Genomic DNA, 18859 nt, shown 5'->3' on the forward strand with positions numbered 1-18859 from the left:
TCAGTTGAAACAGTACAGAGTCATTCTGCATTTTTATTATCAGCAAAAACAAACCACACACCACATTACATTTTAAAAACAAGATTGTGGATGTACAGAAAAAACAAACTGCAGCTGAAAAAAAAAACGGAATATTTTAGTCTTAATAAAAGGTATAAAAAGGAAAGTGTTTTATTTTGTGAAATAAAAACCTTTTGGGCCAACAAAATGTTCCCCCTTGACATGCTACTTTAAAAATACATGCAAACGTAAAGCTTTCTAGTACGGACGCTTTCAAAATACTCTCCACGTGACATCCCATAAATCATAAAATATCAACCTATTGCTCCTGAACTCTTTCCTTATATAGAGAAAATCCTATATGCACCTCAACATGAATCCTCCTCCTCAGTTGCCTATAATGGCTTCCTCCTGAACTTTTCCTTCCAGTTCATTGATCCAGAAAACACACAACCTTTTTTCTTCCCCGAACATACAAACACTTGGTGACATCCACCCGGTCAAAATGTAAAAAAAAAAGAAAAAGAAAATAGGATGTCACGTTAGACTACAAGCACTCCATCAACAGACACATTTCCGGCATCAATCGACAGTGAAAAATGCCTTTACACAACCTGGGAAGGACATCAAAAACAGCACCATTTAAAAAATTTTCCTGGATTCTCTCCAACGTGTTTGTCACGTTGTTTCAAAATAAAAGTTCTACAAAAAAATCATACATGGCAGCTAAGTCAAAAGTTTTTTTTTTTCTTCCTTTTTTGCTTGATTATATTCTTTATATCTATACTCTTTGTCAGTGTTTTATCTATTGATAGCATGCAAGACGGGTGCTTTGCTTTGCAAGTGTTATGTTAAAATCAAACATTGCCCTGCTTTTTGTCTTTGGCAGCTGAGGGTTTATCATGTGGCAGGTTTAGGTCTGCTCCATTCCAGTTGGTTCACCGTTGAATCCTCGGAAGTGAAACTGGGCCCAACCCTTTAACAGAGTCATGATTGTACCACAGCTTACAGGTTTCTGAGTGTGCACGACAATAAATAACCTAATCCAGCTCTTAAATCTGGAATTCTGCAATTGCAAGATGTTTAACAAGCTCTTAGAAAAAAAAAATCTCTGCGGAAATGCTGCGTCACACATGCCCTCATGACGTATGACATTTAGAATGTAATACTCCCAGTTTTGGCACACCCTCCCTAAAAGGACCTGACAGGTTTAAGTGTCCCAAGTTTCAAGTTGTCTTCAGGTCCTGACTCAACCTTTATTTGCCTTTAGGTTGTCAGTAGTTAAGGTTCAGTGCTGAGAATATAGGTGAACTGATCCTGAATGTCCTTAAAGGCAACATCAGCCGTTATTAGAGAGGCGAGTTAGTAAAGGTGAACCGTGGGGGGGTGGGAGAAACAACTGCAACATTTGGGCTTTGTGCTTAAAACTTAAACAAGTAACTGATATGTTGCATGATGAAGTATGGAAGCGCTATGCAAAGAAAAAAAAAAGGCTGCCAATCATACAGGTTTTGTAGTCTCATACAGAGAACTACAACACCCATCATGCCTTGCTGTGGTGAAAACTGGCAAAAAAATATATATATATATATTCAAAACGATTTAACCTGTTTTGCTAAAAACATCCTCCACTCTTTCCTGGGTTTACACATCACAAAAATGACAGAATTGATGTTCTTTTAAATAAAGTTATTAAATAAAATTCCTTTGCAATCGAAAAGGGAAAAAATGACTTGAAAGCAGGACAAAAAAACTGTTGAGGACCACATTTTCAATCACACCAACAATAAATGGCAACATTGAGTATATTTTCTTAAAGTAGTAACAGTGAAACACCTCAGTAAAAAAAAAAAAAAGATGACGCACCGTTTACATAGTGCTACAGCTAATTTCACACCTACTGCAGTATAAACATGTTGTTTTTTTTAACCATCTCCCTTTTTTGAGATCAGTTTCGTCTAAAGGGCTGTCAGACTTACCGCATCGGCTTGAAAAGTTAAAACATGGCTCTGAAATGTGGAATCGGGTGATATATCGATGTTAAAGCACAGTTCTGGTTCGACATTATTGACGCTATTTAAACATATTAGCTCCTTTTTTGTGGTGATTTTTTTTTTAACTTCCGTACATTTCAACTGTCAAATATTGTAACACACCTTGTTGTATGTGGCAGTGAAATGAGCATGTCTAGTGCTATATGCATGGATCTCAGGGTGTCTGCAGTAATTACTAATAATGCTTGTATGTTCTGACGAGTTATTCCTTGTGATGAACGTCCGTGTTGAGCAGATTAACTTGATGAATCCGAGTTGATGTTGTGGACATTACAGCCATTATAGGCCCTTCTTGGTTGGTGCACTTAGTTTTCTCATTCCCCTTATCCTGCCCAGCAACTCACGAACAAAGTCCTAGAAAAAGGAGAGAGAAAAAAAAGGAGTTAGAATGTCCATCCATTGTCGTCTTCCGCTTATTCCTTACTAGTAAGGGTCGCGGGGGGGCTGGAGCCTATCCCAGCATCTACAGACGAGAGGCGGGGTTCACCCTGGACAGGTCGCCAGTCCATCACAGGGCCAACAAAGAGAGACAGACAACCATTCACACTCACATTCATACCTACGGTCAATTTAGAGAATCCAATCAGCCTCGTCCCCAATTGCATGTCTTTGGACGGTGGGAGGAAGCCGGAGTACCCGGAGAGAACTCACGCAGGCACGGGGAGAACATGCAAACTCCATACAGAAAGATCCCGCGCCCGAGCCGGGACTCGAACCCGTAACCTTCTTGCTGTGAGGCCACAGTGCTAACCACTGCACCACCGTGCAGCCCGAGTTAGAATATAAGAATTAAAAAAAAAAAAACCCGACATCAATTTGTTTAATATTTAAGAAGTGTGGCAGCCTCAAAGCATGGCTAGTATTTTCTAGCACTTCTAAGAGGTCTTTCACGGTAGCAGATTATTAAATACTCCCACTAAATCTGAATTTCTGGTTGAGGATCCTGGAGGTCTAAAGCAGGAAGAGGTTTCCCGCTGTTATTTGTGTGTTGGCTTCACTGCGATGTTACATAACTGTGGAAAAACATTTGGAAAAATTCCAAAAAAAGAAAGGTTGATTGTATTACTTTTAGAGAGTTAGATAAGAGGATCAATATCGCTCTAATGTCTGTCCAATAAAAGAGGCTCGAGGAAGTCCTGGACAAAAAAAATAGTCCAAAAAATAAAAAAAACCTGTGTGAAAACAACAAGCTGCATTTGGAATGCTTCACTTTATGTGTGAATGAGAGAAAGGCAATGAAAGGAACGTGAGACTAGGTGGCGCTAGAGATAACACCCTTGCTGTTCATGACATGATGAGAAGCATTTAAAGCAACATGACAAAATTCTGATTGTTGCCTTCCATGCATTGTGACTGATATAAAGAGAGACTGGCTGGCACACTGCAGGCCTCCAGTAGTGGTGTGGTAAATACATATTGGAGATAATCCACTCAGAATCTGCCTCTCGTGGGTGTGGATGTTGGTGGCCACTCGACTGTTATTGAATTCTGTATTGCGCCTGACCACCAGTGAGCTGTGTGGTTCAGAGAATCTACTGAAGAGTCATGATGAATATATGAAATACTTGATCATGGGGAAAAGCAGGGGGGGGGGGGGATTTTGTTTTTTGTTTTTTGCAGATATGCCGATATTTTACGACAGATTTTGTTCAATGGTTGATATTTACCGATGTAGACATAATCTGTAGAGTTTAAACATGGTGATTATGAAAAAGTAACATTTTCTTGAAATAATTTATCAAATATAGGCTCTAGTTTTTCGAATCAGTGTGATGTCAATACTAAAAAAGGACCAATATCTGCCGATAATGTGGCAAATTGCTAGTAGAGGTCTGAAATAGTGACTGAGGGGAATACATAGGACTATATCCCCTACACACGCACGCACGCGCACACACACACACATACACACACACACCAGAGTGACATTACTGATGACCTAATTACTGGCATCTATGCCTCCATTCTCTCCTCTTCTATCTTTATCCTATCTGTAACATCCCTTTTCTTTTGTCTCTTCATCTCCTCTTCCAGCCTGTTTTACATTTTCCTCAAAATTCTTCCCTTCATCTACTCATCTTTCTCTCCTCCTCCTCACATTCACCTTTTCCCTCCATCATCTCTGTGTCTTTGACAGCTGATGCCGTCTTTGTGGGATTGTGTTCCAAGTGGCATCTGTGCTCCTCCATTCTCTGGGGATTAAGGCGTATTTGTTTGTGTACGTGTGAGTGTGTGGGATTTACACACATCAGCGGCTGTCAACCTGGCTGGCCACTGTAGTTACAGCTACTATTGACCTTGTAGTGGCTGTCATAGTCTGACCTAATGCCACACACACACACACACACACACACACACACACACACACACACACACACACACACACACACACACACACACACACACACACGACAGATGGGATGTCCATGCTGGACCAGACTGTAATGTGATTGGCCTGTACTACCTTTAAATCACCAAAATGGCTTAACCCCACTTCACCTGAACCTAACAACTCTGCACACACGCCTTTTTACAAGCAAATATTGAAAACTGTCAGTTCTGTGAGTGCGCGTGTGTGCTTTCAGACATTAAACCATAAACGCACACACATCTAGGACATGATGCTTCAACATATAGGCCTGTGCATCGAACGTTTGGTGTGAGGATCAATTCTGTCAAGCAGCCAGGTCATTGATATTGACCATTTTATAGTATGTAAAGGGTTCTCCACAAACACTCACCTCTGTTGGTTTGTAGCAGTCTATTAATGATTCCTGTGGAGGAAGAGAAAACAAAGAGTACTTCCGAGTTCTTCAAAATACAACAGCTACTTGTCTCTTGCTTTCTTATTCGGCAGCTTTCAACGGCTCTTCTTCTACTGCTCATTGCTCTTCAAATGTAGACAGCAGTTTTTCAGAAACAAGCGGATATATAAGAAATACATGAAAGGACCACAGCAGCCACGGTGGGGGTTTATAACCTGTGAGGCGGCTGGTTTAACAAGATCACCATATCAAAAGACCACATCACAAACCATCTCGTCTTCAAGTTAAGTGTCCTTGGAGGGGATAGGGGGCGTGGTTTAGATGTGACCATAGTAGAAGAGGTTACCGTGGATACCTATGTAGCATCAGTTATATCAGAACTGGAAAGTATTGCTTCTTTGAAAGAGAAGTAAAGAATGCAGAAAAAAGGATTTTTTTTAAAAATTCTGCTACCAGCTGACTTTGGATTCGACTTGAATTCATGGATCTGATTGGTTGAAGATAGCCCATGACTGACAGATGGTTCATCCAATCACCTGCCTGTCCATCCTTTTTCCATATGTTTCTATGGGTGCCGCCATCAGATGGCTCTGTGAAACCCGCCATCTGATGGCGGCACAAATTTGTTTTTCCCCAAATCAGCACCATACAGTCAAAGTCAATAGAAACTAGATCAGGGGGCAGCAGTTAAAGTTATGATTGACAAACAACAGCTCGTTGATTATCAATTTCTCTGGAAAATAATAATTTATGATGCGCACATTACGTGTTGCAACTACGCATTGACAGGTTGTTTTCACTTCAAGTATTTTCTGCCAGATTGGCCTGTTCAGAAAACATGTTGCTAATCCAGTTTCTAATCTAATAATGCTGCTGTCTCTGCTTATATCAACAAACTTCCAGAGGGGAAATTGCAACGAATGTAGGTCGATGAAGAGAAACAGTGTACAGCCTTAACAGATTATATGAAGCAGAACGCTTTCAATTCTCCTTTAAATCACCTTTAATGATCTATTTACAGTAGATTACATAAAGGTGCGCTAAAAATAGATTCCTAGGCACAAACAAAGAAACGCACACAATCAAAAGGGGTGTACCTGCAGTTTACTGGCTCTCTCGTCATCACTGTTGACCTCCAGTAGATCATCGATGTCTATCTCCACCTCAGGCATCTCCTCCTCCTGGAACACAAAGACGATCTTGGTTAATGGCGGGCAGTGACAGGAAAACAAGGACGTGTAGGAGTTACACAGGAAATTAAAAGTGGAAAAACTGTTTTTAGACACAAAACCACACCAAATCTTTTTCATTTTCCTCACACACCTCCCAGATTCACTCCACCCCTCAGAAGAAAAATCAAAGTACGCATGCATGTGAGAAGCCGTCACATGGAAATGTCATTGCCGCGCTGGTCCGTCAGGGCCGGGCTGCAGTGGCCCTGTGGTTAGAGGCTGCATTCTCCTCAAACACCTCTTCAAAAGGTCCCGTTTCCCTCTGCTTCATTTTATTTCACCACAAGGCGTGTGCAAGCGATGCATGCAGGGAGGATCAAGCCTGAGCTTCCAGCTATTCTAAACTCTTCCCTTCTGGGAAATAAATCCACTGTTACCATATAAAAGAGCAACTTCTTCAACCATACGGCGGCATTTCCTGATTTTACTTCTGTTTGAATGTTTTCATCCTATTGCTTAACATCGATCTGTAAAACGATGGTCATAAATTAAGGTTATGTGGCATTTATGTGTCCTACAGGACCAACATACAACATACTGAGTGAAGGCATAAATTGTGCCATGCACTTTTGTATTTGTGTGTGTGTGTGTGTGTGTGTGTGTGTGTGTGTGTGTGTGTGTGTGTGTGTAACTTAACATACTCTCTGGGATAGAATTCATAATGAAGGTTTAGGCTCTTCGTCTCCACCTCTTTTAAACATGCCACCGTTGCTACAAGCTAGCAAGCTAGTAGCAACCTGGATGCTAAAAATGGCTACTCTTTGGATTTATATGGTAAAAGCAGTCTGATGGGTTGTTTCATCAAATAGTTCGAAATATAAATATAAAACTATCAATATTACAAGCAGAGTTGGTCAAAAATTGTGGGTGGTGGTTGAGGCCTAAAGGTTGGGAATGTGAGCCTACCACCAGAGGGTTGCTGGTTCAATCCCTCCAACCGTCAGAAAAAAATCTAAGAGTGGAAAATGAAGCAACAGTGCTTGTCCTACCCTCATTACCATCACTGAGATGTCCAAAAGGTTAAAATGAATTAAGAAAAAAAAAGCTTCCCAATTAATTCCTCCGGACATTATTTTGCAAGGGCAGTGTCACTGCATCCTACAGCAGAATGATGATGAAAGTGTTAAGGCTACGTTAAGGCAAGTAGAATGTGAATCGCCTCACAGTGATTTAAATAATCCTATACATGTGCACACTGTTCCTTATGTTGTGGGAGACATGAACCTGACACATTATAAAGACTTGGTTCCATTTTGTGTGTGTGTGTGTGTGTGTGTGTGTGTGTGTGTGTGTGTTTGTTTGAGGGAAACCAGCAAGCCACCATGATGTAAATCATTAGATTTTAGATTTGTCGCTTGGTTTTTGTCAACTGGTGATTACGCTGTCCAAGAATGGATGAATGTAAATCAAGACATCGTCCTCAGAAATGATGAAGACACAGCTGAGTGCGTGTGCTTCTGTGGTGTATTTGAGTCCCACGGGACTCCTCGATGCTTTAGCCCCGAGCCAGCGCTGGTATTCAGAGGCAGCAGACATGAGGATGGAGGGGCTGGTTTGATTTTAACTCTCAGCCTTAAAGCTTGGCAGCCTCTGTCATTTGACCTTTAGCATGGGAGGGTTGACGTGCTCAGAATGGAATTAACACAATTATACCTTATGAAATTACAATAGCAAGTCTGCAAGTGCGGCTTATTATGAGCTCTATGTGTGACAGTGTGATTACATGGAAAGAAACAAATGTAAAGTCTGCTAAAGTTCCATTTGACAGTCATACCTGCTTCCCATCACAAGCCACATTTGCCCCCCCCCCCCCCACACACACACCTCCACTTTCATCCTCATTCCTGAGCTGTTAAGACGCATTTACACAAGTAGCATTTTAAGCATCTCAATATCTCCACAGTTGAGTGTCCCCCTCAACCTCTTTTCACTGAAATCTCCCTCTGACTCTTAGCGAGTGGGCCTGACTGTCTGTCTGAAATCCCCCTTGTTAATGGAACAGGAAAGAGAGGCGGATAGATGAGGGAAGGTGGCAGAACATATCAAAGTGTGCGTCCATGTGTTCGTGAGAGAGACAGAGAGAGAGGGAGAGAGAGAGAGACAGAGAGAGAGAGGACTGAGGTTATATGCAAATGTAAAACATCACAGGAAAGGAGGAGGAGGAGGAGGGGGAGTAAAGAGGGATGAAGACTGGAGAAAAGAGTTGAAGAGGGCAACTGTGTTAAAAAGAAGACACATTAAATGAACTTAAAGCCATTAAAATGCACAGGGTGTTTTAGTTTTTCATGTTTGTGAGGTGCCACAGCCCTAAAAGAGGCAACATGTAAATAGATGGTCAAGTTGCTTAGTTTTATCATCCCAAATCATTTTTTGATGTTCCAACACACCAGTAGCTGAGCCTCTTGTCCTCTAAAGAAATGAGCCAATAGCAAATTCTAATCCCTACAAGTAACTAGTTCATAAATTGAGGGGAAAATATCCTGACAAACAAAGTACATATGTTTGTACAAAAAAGCAAACCATTGTGCACATTTCTTTGTTTTATGCTGTCACAATGATTGCGCAATTAGGATGCGGGATTTAAAAAAAACCAAAAAATCAAATTACGATTACATTTTTGATATGGTTTGAAGTATTGAAGGAAATGTTCACTTTTACATCATTATTCTTTGAAAACCCCTTTTTAAACGGTAATGTGTGAATGATATTTGTGAGGATCTGAGGATTTTCTTACGTCTATACGTTATGATGTACAGGTAGAACGTTTCTGCAACGCCACAATGTTTGATGTGAGATGGTACTGTCTAACACATTTATACATGTGTATACACATATAATCTGCGACGTATTAACAAGCACAAGATGCAACAAAACTGAAAACACAACAGTCCGGATGAACAACCTTGATTTGTCATTGAACACACCTGAACTTTTCAATGCATTTTTCTATATATGGAACTGACTGACAGGGATCAATATGGTATGAATCGTTCCACGACTGAACAAGAGCACTGCGACCCCAACTAACATACAGCAAAATGGTGCCAGACGAAGTCTGTCCACTAAAAGATTCCGTTTGTTTTCCGACAGCATCTTTGAAGGGATCCTACGTGGATCGTCTCGCTCTCAAATCTCTCTTACTTGAATCTTTTCCCACGTGTCCCTCTTGCTCTTGGCTCTCTCTTCCGAGTTTATTTTGGGCGCATTAAAGAAAGAATGTCTCGAGCACAGCGAAGTAGAGTTCAATCACGATTGTTCAGTGATACTCTACATAACTAAGCTGCCTTCTTCTCTTGCGTTTTGCCAAATAGTCCCTACTGTTTAAAAGGTCATCTGGAAGCAGCTTCGTGGAAGTGTGTGTGTGTGTGTGTGTGTGTGTGTGTGCGCGCGTGTGTGAGATACTTTTACAGAGATCACGGTCTCTGTCGTGACTGAGTGATTTGCGATCTCACATGCCGAGAGAATCTAATAATAGAGATGAATAAGTGAATTAGAATGAGTAACGAGAAGTCAGGAGAGGGAATTTAACACACTGACCTACTTCTGAAGGGGATGAGGAGGTGAAGGGCTGTCTGTCCATCCATGTGTGTGTCCCTGACTATTCCACATGTCAGCAGGCAGTCCATCACCCCCTGTCACATTGATCGGTGATGACTATGGCGAGTTGAGCCTGACTGCAGCCCACCGCCAAGTCTGCACACACACTTGTTTTCATGCTGCCAGCAATTGTCTGTATAGAAATGCTCGCCGCAGGGCTTTGCGTCTCAGCTGAGCTTACGAAAACGTACCAACGTGTGTTAAATATACCATACGCGGCGACTAGAATGGAAAGACACTCACAGAAGTTGTTGTTGTCCGATTGGCGATTTAGAGCCGCAAATAGCTGAGGTCACACAACCCCGGGGAAAATGATTTTCCAGCCTGCCAACAGCAAAGCCTGCCAACATGACAGGCCTGACTTTGTACATATGACAGGAGATAAAAAAGGTACCAGTTGAATGTAATAAGTAATACAGTACCTCCTAAAAAAAAAAAAAAAAAGGATACATATATCCTCAGGTACAACAACACACTTTGTAACGTGCACTTTTTTTTTAAAGCATCACAATAAGCATAAGCATTAGAAACCAGGCAGAAATAAAGACGACTACACGTCCAGCGGCAGGCACATGAGACTGAGCCAACAAAAAAAGGGATGCAGTAAAAATAGTGATTGCAACTATTTCATAAAACAAAATCAATTGATAAACAAACGCTTGGAAGAATCATTTTCTGATTAAGTTTAATTTGGCGTCCGTTGGTGCACATCTTTGTTATCCGCTTGTAGCATGCAGGCAGCAGGTTCTCCTGCCTCTTATAAAGGATGAATAAATGGTTGTGTGTTATCAGCTACATTGTAAACGCATCATAAACCATTAATTAACATTTGTAAATTGAATGTAACCTCATTTGCAACACACAGATGTGCAGTCGCTATTGACCAAGATCTGATATTCCACTTAACCTTGAAGGATAAAAATGCAGGAGTGTAGCATACCTTTGTCTTGCCAAATAGTGACCCTGCATTGATATATGGGAAATTACAGTAGGTTATAAATAATTTACAACTGCTAATTAGCTGTTTATGAAGTGTTTACAATGCGAGTAACAACACACTTACAACCATTTATTGACTAATCAACGATACTTCTTTATTAACTGACAATTTGGTGGGGGGGAAAGACACAAGAACTAGAGTTGAACTGATACTAGTACAGGAACCGCCTTCTCCTGAAGGTGCAGGCTCACGATCATCAGACAATACAAAGAGTTACTGCATTCTTCAGCCCAGGAATTGAACGCTGCTAGTTCCCAGTTAGCTCAGTTATCGCTATACAGCAAAGACTTCTAACCGAGCAAGCTCATACGACAATAATGACATCATATCACATCCGTACAGGCTTTATATGCTTAAAAGGTACTATACATGTATGTCACCTCTAGTATTGGATGAAACAAATTCAGGTTTCACAATCAGTATTTGAAAGAAAGAAACATAGTATCTAAATAAATATCTCTACTAAGATGGTGAGATGTCAATGCTGGTGTATTTATTAGAGGCAATTTTTGTGCAACACAAATATGACAAGTGGAAACCAGCTAATGCTGTGTTTAATGCGTAGAGACGAGTGTGTGTGTGTGTGTGTGTGTGTGTGTGTGTGAAGGAGACAGACAGACAGAGAGAGATAACAAGGTACAAAATGTTTGTGAAATGAAGGAAACTTTTTTGTAGTCTGTGCAAGAGAAAAAGCAAAGCTGAAAGAGAATCTGAGAGAGAAAAAGAAGTCAAAACAGCCAGCAGCCGTGTTTGTTTGTTTGTTTATTTGTGCAGAGAAAGTGTGTTCTTGTGTGTGTCAGACTTGTTTTCAACGACAGCCAAGCAGCCGGCAGCATTTGCAGTCTGGTTGCTCTGTGATGCAGTGAATCAAAGCTGATGTAAGCAGCCTGACCCTGTGACTCACTAACTCCATTCAAACACTCTCCGTGAACAAAGAGTCAAACTCCTTGTCACCGGGAATCACTTCACGCAGGCCAAGTGATTCATGATTAGACCTATTAAAAGGTTGTCCTGGTAAGCTGGTAAGGAGGTAATTGGTAAAGTGTTTTGCAGTATATAGAGATATAATTGTTTAAGTTTTATTTCTGACCTAATTCAGTCCAGCTTTTGTTTCGGCTGCCACTCTGAAACGCGTTCCTGTGGTTTACTCTACATAGATTAATGCTGCGTTCAAGACAACATGAGCAGTCAAGAAAAAATGAGCTCCTCAGTTGGTAACAGAGTCAGAATTTGGGAGACTGCAGCTGTTCCTGGACATGTCTGGACCAACAGCAGCCCCTCAACTCACCTTGGACACGCCGTTGGCTGTCTGTCTAGACGTGATGCTTCACCTGTGACTTCCTTTGACTTATGGGGAAGTGTGTGTGTGTGTGTGTGTGTGTGTGTGTGTGTGTGTGTGTGTTGGGAGGGTTGACAACCATTTAAGAAAAAGTGCCTCTCCCTATCTGATGTTTAGAATGAACCACGTGATGTAGAAATGAGTGTTCAGAATAACAAACAGCAAAATTCTGTTCCTGTCGAGTGAACATGGCTTGTTCAGACATGTTTAACACCTTTTTTTTTTTTCAAAACACATCAGCGATTACAACTCACACCAAAGTTGTGAACACATTCTTTATGGAAATTGTGTAATAACATGAAATACGTTCGCTGCCATTCAGGTAAATGTTCATGGGAGCTGCGGAAGATGTCCAATAAGTGTGAATGCTTATTTATTGATTTTCGAAAGGAAGCTCATGAAAGAAATCATTAATAGGAGATGACATTGAGTTACAGAAGCCAGTTGGAGATTGTGTGGTAATTCATCATTTTATTATTGAAGTATTATTACATATTATACAGCCAAAGCGGGGTGCAAAAGAAAAAGGAAAAAAAGGTATCTGAATCTCTCAGCTCATGGTAGCTGTCAGGAACTGATGCTGAAAATGGAGGCGCAGTAATCGATATAGCTAGCAGTTGTGCTGGTCTCATATTATATATTTGGGAGTGTGTGTGTGTGTGTGTGTGTCTGTCTGTCTCAGAAGAAAGAAATAATGTGGTTATGTTTCAGTGATACAAAAAGCGAAAGAACATCTAGTCCCCAATGCTATCTTGAGACATACTGTTCCAGCAAAAGGCAAAAAATGTGGATGACAGACAGACAGACAGACACACACACACACACACTTGTTTTCCCAAAATATACTGTAATGTGTGATGAAATGTTTAAAACCCGAAAGTGAGGTTAGGAGACCTGATGCGATGTTGTGCACATTCTGAGTCATATTTTGGGATGCTGTTTACACAGACCTCATTTCCGAGAGACTTGTGGTACCCTAACCACTAAGTACCCGATCCCTACGGTCCCTGACCCAATAATCTCTGGTTTACCAAGTAGGAATGAGAAAGACTTTATAGGTAAAAAGATGCTAAATGTTTAGGATGAGACCTTGTGATCGTGCTGGTCCCAAAAGGGCACTGAGATGGCGTGTAGCTCCACCAGGGCAACCGTAGCCAAACCAATGTTGAAAAAGCAAGTTTTTCACAAAGTTAAAAGCATCCATCCCCAATTTAATGTCTTCTTCCTTAGTCCAGGCTAAACCCCTCCGCCGGATATTTTCTGCAGTTTACATAACTGTAAAAATACTGCTAATGAAAACATAAAACTCAATGCATACCTTTGTAGGAGGAGAAAGTAAGATGGGGGGAACGAACAGATAAGTGGGTCACCGTGATGATGAGGCGGAGAGGAAGGAAGCGGAGGATTGTGCAACAGAGAAAATCTCCTTGCTCAGCTGTCTTCCTCTCGCTACGCCACTGTCACGCGGCGTCACATCAAAGCGAGCAGGAGCTCAAGGTGGGATGGATTCATCTTATGAGACCGGGTGACACGAGGGAGAGCGAGAAAGAGAGAGACAGAGAGACCGAGAGAGAGAAGCTACCGCACGGCAAAGAGTGGAGAAAGGAGCTGGGAGGCCTTGTGGAGTTGAACAGGAGGACAGAGGCAGATGACGGCTCAGGAGGGAGTGAAGGGGAGAGATCAAATAGGGGTTCCTGTGAAGGTAGAAGAAAGTATGAAGACTGTTTTGGAAAGTCATGTCATGCAAAGTCTAGGCAAACAAACAAAACAAAAAAAAACCAGAAAGTAGAAGATGACTAAGGAGAGAGTCCCCCCATCCACCCACCCAGACAAGGACCGAGCACCGCCGCTCCGGTGATACAATGTGCTGAAATCAAACAGACGATGTGAATTTAGTGGAAAAAGTTGGATGCTGCAGCAAAAGCTCTTCCCATGCTGATTCAGCTGTACTCCAGAGGACATGTATCAGGCAGCTGCAGGGGGTGGGGGTGAGAGAAGATAGCACCCTCGAAGGAGAAAATAATGCTAATGCTCACTGGATTTTTGAGGCTCTTTCTCATGTTAATGTCTTAATCATTCTTCCAGTGGATCTTGTCATCGTGCGGTCAACATGCCGTCCCCCTGTTCAAATATAACTCTCCATCAGTAATTAAGACTGTAAAAGACTTGAACTCCTACATCCTGATAGAAGTGGGAACCAATCAGCTATAATTAAACCTCAGGGGGAACTGAGAATCTTTTTTTTGGGGGGGGGGGGGGGGGGGAGTGTAGCAAGCAGATATCCAGGTTGAGATTCTGCTGTTTGCCAGTGATGTCAAAAGTAAGATTAGCAGCTTGGGACACGTGGATGGAGTTGATGGATGAGTTTTTTCACAATTTACATACCAAAATTCGAAGCAGAATCATTGTCATCAGGGTTGGAACCAAACTCGATACTTTTAAGTGTATGTAGACCAAATTGTGTCGCTAATACAGAGTCCAGGTGTGCGATAAATCAGCTGGTTAAAAATGTTGCCACCCAGGCGAGTAGATAAAATACAGGTTCTAGCAGAGGGTTTTAATAAGTCAGAGCCTGGAACAAAGCCCCTCCACCTTACCTTACTTATCGCTTTGTTTCTGGTATAGCATCATTATTATAATATTTGATCCTAGCAGTCGACTTTTTAGCCACATTAGCCTAATAGTGCTGTGAGTTTACCGAGTCAGAAACACTCCTCAATGCTGTTCCAGGCTTTAGAGATGAGGTTTTGTCATTTTCTCCCTCACCTCGCGTACAAGCTTTCTGTCACTATCCTGAGTTTAAACTCACGGTGGCTGTTGTTGCAAAATCAAACGTGAAAATGAAGCATCTGTCTTGTGACCCTATTTTACAGGGCGTATGATTCATTCTACTGTATTTACCAGGCAGACAGTTCCTCCCTGTGGCTACTGTATTGACAGCTGGGGCCGACTTGAACCTTTTGCCCTCCATGGAAAGCGTCGCCTCTGGCCACACCGGGCTGGAAACATTGATAGCACCAGGGTAAACAACCACCTAGTCAAGATGAGTTTGTTCAAATTAGAGGGGTAATTTGCATCATCTTTGACGTGAAGACGTACAGGAAAGGCAATGCAGCAACAGCTCCAGCTATTCATCATCCTCCTTGTGGTTTCGGCGAGTCTGCACACTTTAATACCATGTGTGCATTGAACACAAGCACATAAAACTGCACACCTACAGTACATGAACACACCCCGCTGACTTTGACAGTCAAAACAAAAATCTGCTCCCTCTCCTTCTCTCACCCGCCTCCTCCTCTTCCTCCTCTCTCACTCAACGTGTGAATGACGACTGGCGTTCTTCGCTTTCTTGCCGCAGAGCCGACCAAACACAATGAGTCAGTGTTTGTAAACAGGCAGTTTATAAATGGTGTCGTTCTGCTGACAATGACAGCACTGATTAACTGAATCATCTTTGGATGGGAGGAGATGTCAGATGAACACAAGGAAGTCAGTGTGTGAGTGTGAAAAGTCAACATCGCTTCCTTTTTAGCATCTCAAGGCTTTTACTTTGCTGCAACTGGATGCACACGCAGCTGGTTGCCCCCCCCCCCTTTTATTTTCCTTTTACAATCGAGCCTCAGTCGCTCTGCAGCTGAAAGTCCATCTGACCCAAGTTTAAAGAAGAAATTGTATGAATGAAAAATTGGAACGCAACTTGAAAAAATAAATAAATGCGGAAGTGAAAAGCACGCCGCTGATTGTCGCTTTCACTTATAGGACTGGAAAATGTAAATGCGGGCTATATTTGCGAGACCTATAATCCAAGTTGGTAACATGTCAACATTTTTCCTCATCTTCTTCTCTTCTTGTTGCATGCTGAATGAATCTTAACATCTCACGGCGGTATGACATTTTCACAGCTAAGCCTCACAAAACAGTACACAGGGTTAATAGAGTGGGAATCCACAAAGGAGGGGAAGGAAAGGGAGGAAGCGTGAAGTGAAAAATGCTTTATCTTTTCAGCATGATTACTTAATCATCACAGTTTTACTGGATGTTGATTATTTATGACACATTCCTTGTTCATCTTCATGGGTTTTAAATGTTGCGATTTCGTAAAAGCCCAATATGCACCTCTCCACATGGTATGGTGAAATACCGCAACCTCGTTTTTACATAACACTGCAAACAGACACAACCGTCATCTCCTCAGCCCGAAAATGGGAATATTAAAGCCGCACAGCTGGGTAAATGTCAGAGGCAGCATTAGTTGCGCTACAATTTGATCGGCAAGGCAATTTAATATCGCAAAAAAGCTTGTTAGTGCATTTCCATCAACTGGTTTGGGGTGAGTTAACTAATTCGTGAGAATTTTTGTCTGAAGATGGCGCTGTAGGCAATGATGCGCACGACTTCAAACAGTGGAAGAAGAAAAAGCATAAGTCATCTCAAGCATTGACACGCCAAAGTTGGGCAAGTTGTTGTCAGGAAACAAAGGAAATGTTCGGGAAATGTTTGGGAATTCTGTGAACGCGCTGGAAGCGGAAGCATGAGCCGAGTCACATGGTTCAAGGTTGCGCTATGTCATTCAAAAGAGGGGTTTCACGCTTTCCCTCTTTTTAAAAAAGCAAGCAAAATGTTTTTCAAAATTGAGGGCTTTTAAAAAAAAAGATTATAAGTTTCCATCAACATTTTCAGATATTTTGATCTGTATTTCGTTTTCGGCATTTTTGGAATAATTCAAAATGCACGGATATCAACGTGAGTCACGAGGGAAAAGTGGGATGGGATGTAAACCAGCTAGATGGCTGTGCTGACGGAGGTGTAAGTGCATGGAGACAAGTGGGGAAAGAAAAGAGGAACAAACACATAGTGGTGACCTTTGCCCTTCGTTTTGCTTCTGAGATGGATATTTGACACCTCTGTCCTGTGTGTGTGTGTGTGTGTGTGTGTTTATAACTGTTTCAACAGCTGTTGGTTATCTGCTCGCTAAAAGGCCTTCGTGTCAGCACCTCTGATTTGTTACAGCAGCAGATGCATGTGTACGCAGGTGTTACATGAAATGTGTTGACATATGCTCGGACACACACACACACACACGCCTAACTAAGCAAGGTCTTATCTTTGCAATTTAAATGGCAGATAAACGTCTCTAACAGACACAAACACCACGACGACCTTCCCAGTCAGATCAAGGTCACTCACAAAAACAAGCAATTGATCGTCTCGATCTGTCAGCCTCGCTTTAATGATCGACCTAATTGAGGTCATTCTGCATTTGAGTCTTCAACCATTTTCACTTAACCCCACCATGGCTGGAATTATTTTTTGTAATATTACTACATTTGCACACATCCTTGAGCCTACATCAAGAGCAACTATGAAGGGCTGATGTCTGAAAACTCATTTAATTGAATTTTATTTAATTTGCTGTGTGCATCTTTGCAACTAGCAGCTTTTCTTCCAGTTGACCTTTCACACATCAAACAAGTTGGTAAACTGTCTCGAACGGCTGAACTTCAAAAGGGAAACTGACAACTTTACAAAGCTTTACATTTATCCTCATCTACCTGAAAGTAAGCCATTTTCACCCCATCTTTGATGACATCTTCCTCCAGTTTGCGCTGTTCGACCTTTGGGCTAAATTCTTTACTGGGACCTGTGGAGCATGTGCAGAACACACACGTTCGATTTGGGTCAGATTGCAGCATGCACATGCAGGTTATTTCAACCTAGTACTATTTCAATAGGACTTACATGCTTAGATGTATTTTCAAAGTTTTAGATGCACAAACATAATAAATGGACTGTTTCCCACAACCTGTAAACACACTGAATGATCTTTTCACCGTCTCGTAAAGGTTACTACGGCTGGTGGAGCACTCATCCTGCTTGAGTTGCTACGATGGATTGGTGTGACATGGAACCCACAGCTGTAACAGACAGCAGCTTCCCGTCATCCGTCAAGAGTCCTTAATTGATCATTAAGGTAAATTACATCCATCACAAAGGTGATCAGAGGTCAAAGGTGATGGGATACAAAGTTTTGGCAAATAATGAAGAAACTTAAATGTGTACCTTTGGCACAACAGTCATCTGGCTGGTAGACAAATGTTTGTCCGGTCACCAGTATGGCAGCGTAGTTCCTCGCCGTGTTCATTCCTAGCTAACAAACATGCTATCCTTTAGTCTATTGACCGTAGCTAATGACATGGCTTGAATTGCACCGTTTAGACCTCCTCTGCTAGCATGTGAGGTTCACATGACACGCTGCAGTTCTTCTTCTTTGCAAACAAAAACGTGAAAGATGAGAGACGGTATTGATAATGTCACAGGAGAAGCAAGGGGGGTGTAAGAGGAAGGAAGGTGGTATTTATAGCGGTGCAGGAGGGAGTTTGTGTTAAGATGTAAGTTTTGTTAAACGTCAGATTCCTCCATCTCAAACTCAGTGGGCTTCAGTAAAAATATCTGAAATACCATAAAATAAAATGTCTTCTGGCATAGAGAAGAACATTTTCCCTGTGGTACCCTGGAACAGCCCACTCATACACCGCCTTGAGACAGACCCTTCTACAAAGCAGCGTGAAAGCAGACCACACCCCTTCCCATGATGATGATTATCCTGAGAGAACTAGAGCAGCAGCGAGCATCATCTATGAATATCCCTACTTCCCCTTGCTCCATTTGCTTCAAATATGTACCCCGACCTCTGTGTGTGTGTGTGTGTGTGTGTGTGTGTGTGTACGCGCTCAAGCTCATCTTCCATTCATGGAGGTACCCTGATCGCTGTCCACTGGCAGAATATCTTGAAAAAAACAAGAACAGCCTCCCACACACAAACACAGATCCACACAAGGCCCTGGGCCCAACACTGTAACGTGGACAATGTC

At 41.9% G+C, this 18859-nt stretch overlaps 1 protein-coding gene across 2 annotated transcripts in view; it reads right to left on the reverse strand.

The window, feature by feature from the left end:
• The window catches only part of ppp1r14c (protein phosphatase 1, regulatory (inhibitor) subunit 14C), a 25007-nt gene continuing 6148 nt past the window's right edge, over positions 1-18859 (reverse strand). Inside the window, exons 2-4 of one of the 2 annotated variants that reach the window (XM_086190186.1) lie at positions 5917-6000; positions 4796-4828; positions 1-2408 (exon numbers count right to left, since the gene is read on the reverse strand). In XM_086190186.1, coding sequence (XP_086046312.1) covers positions 2334-2408; positions 4796-4828; positions 5917-6000 — 192 coding nt within the window. In that variant the 3' untranslated portion in view covers positions 1-2333. The remainder of the gene's footprint in view (positions 2409-4795; positions 4829-5916; positions 6001-18859) is intronic. The other variant, XM_086190187.1, reaches the window with a different exon arrangement.

This window comes from Aulostomus chinensis, chromosome 20 (assembly GCF_037954235.1).
Source record: "Aulostomus chinensis isolate RoL2024-O1b breed Wild chromosome 20, RoL_Achi_v1.0, whole genome shotgun sequence".
NCBI classification, from domain to species: domain Eukaryota; kingdom Metazoa; phylum Chordata; class Actinopteri; order Syngnathiformes; family Aulostomidae; genus Aulostomus; species Aulostomus chinensis.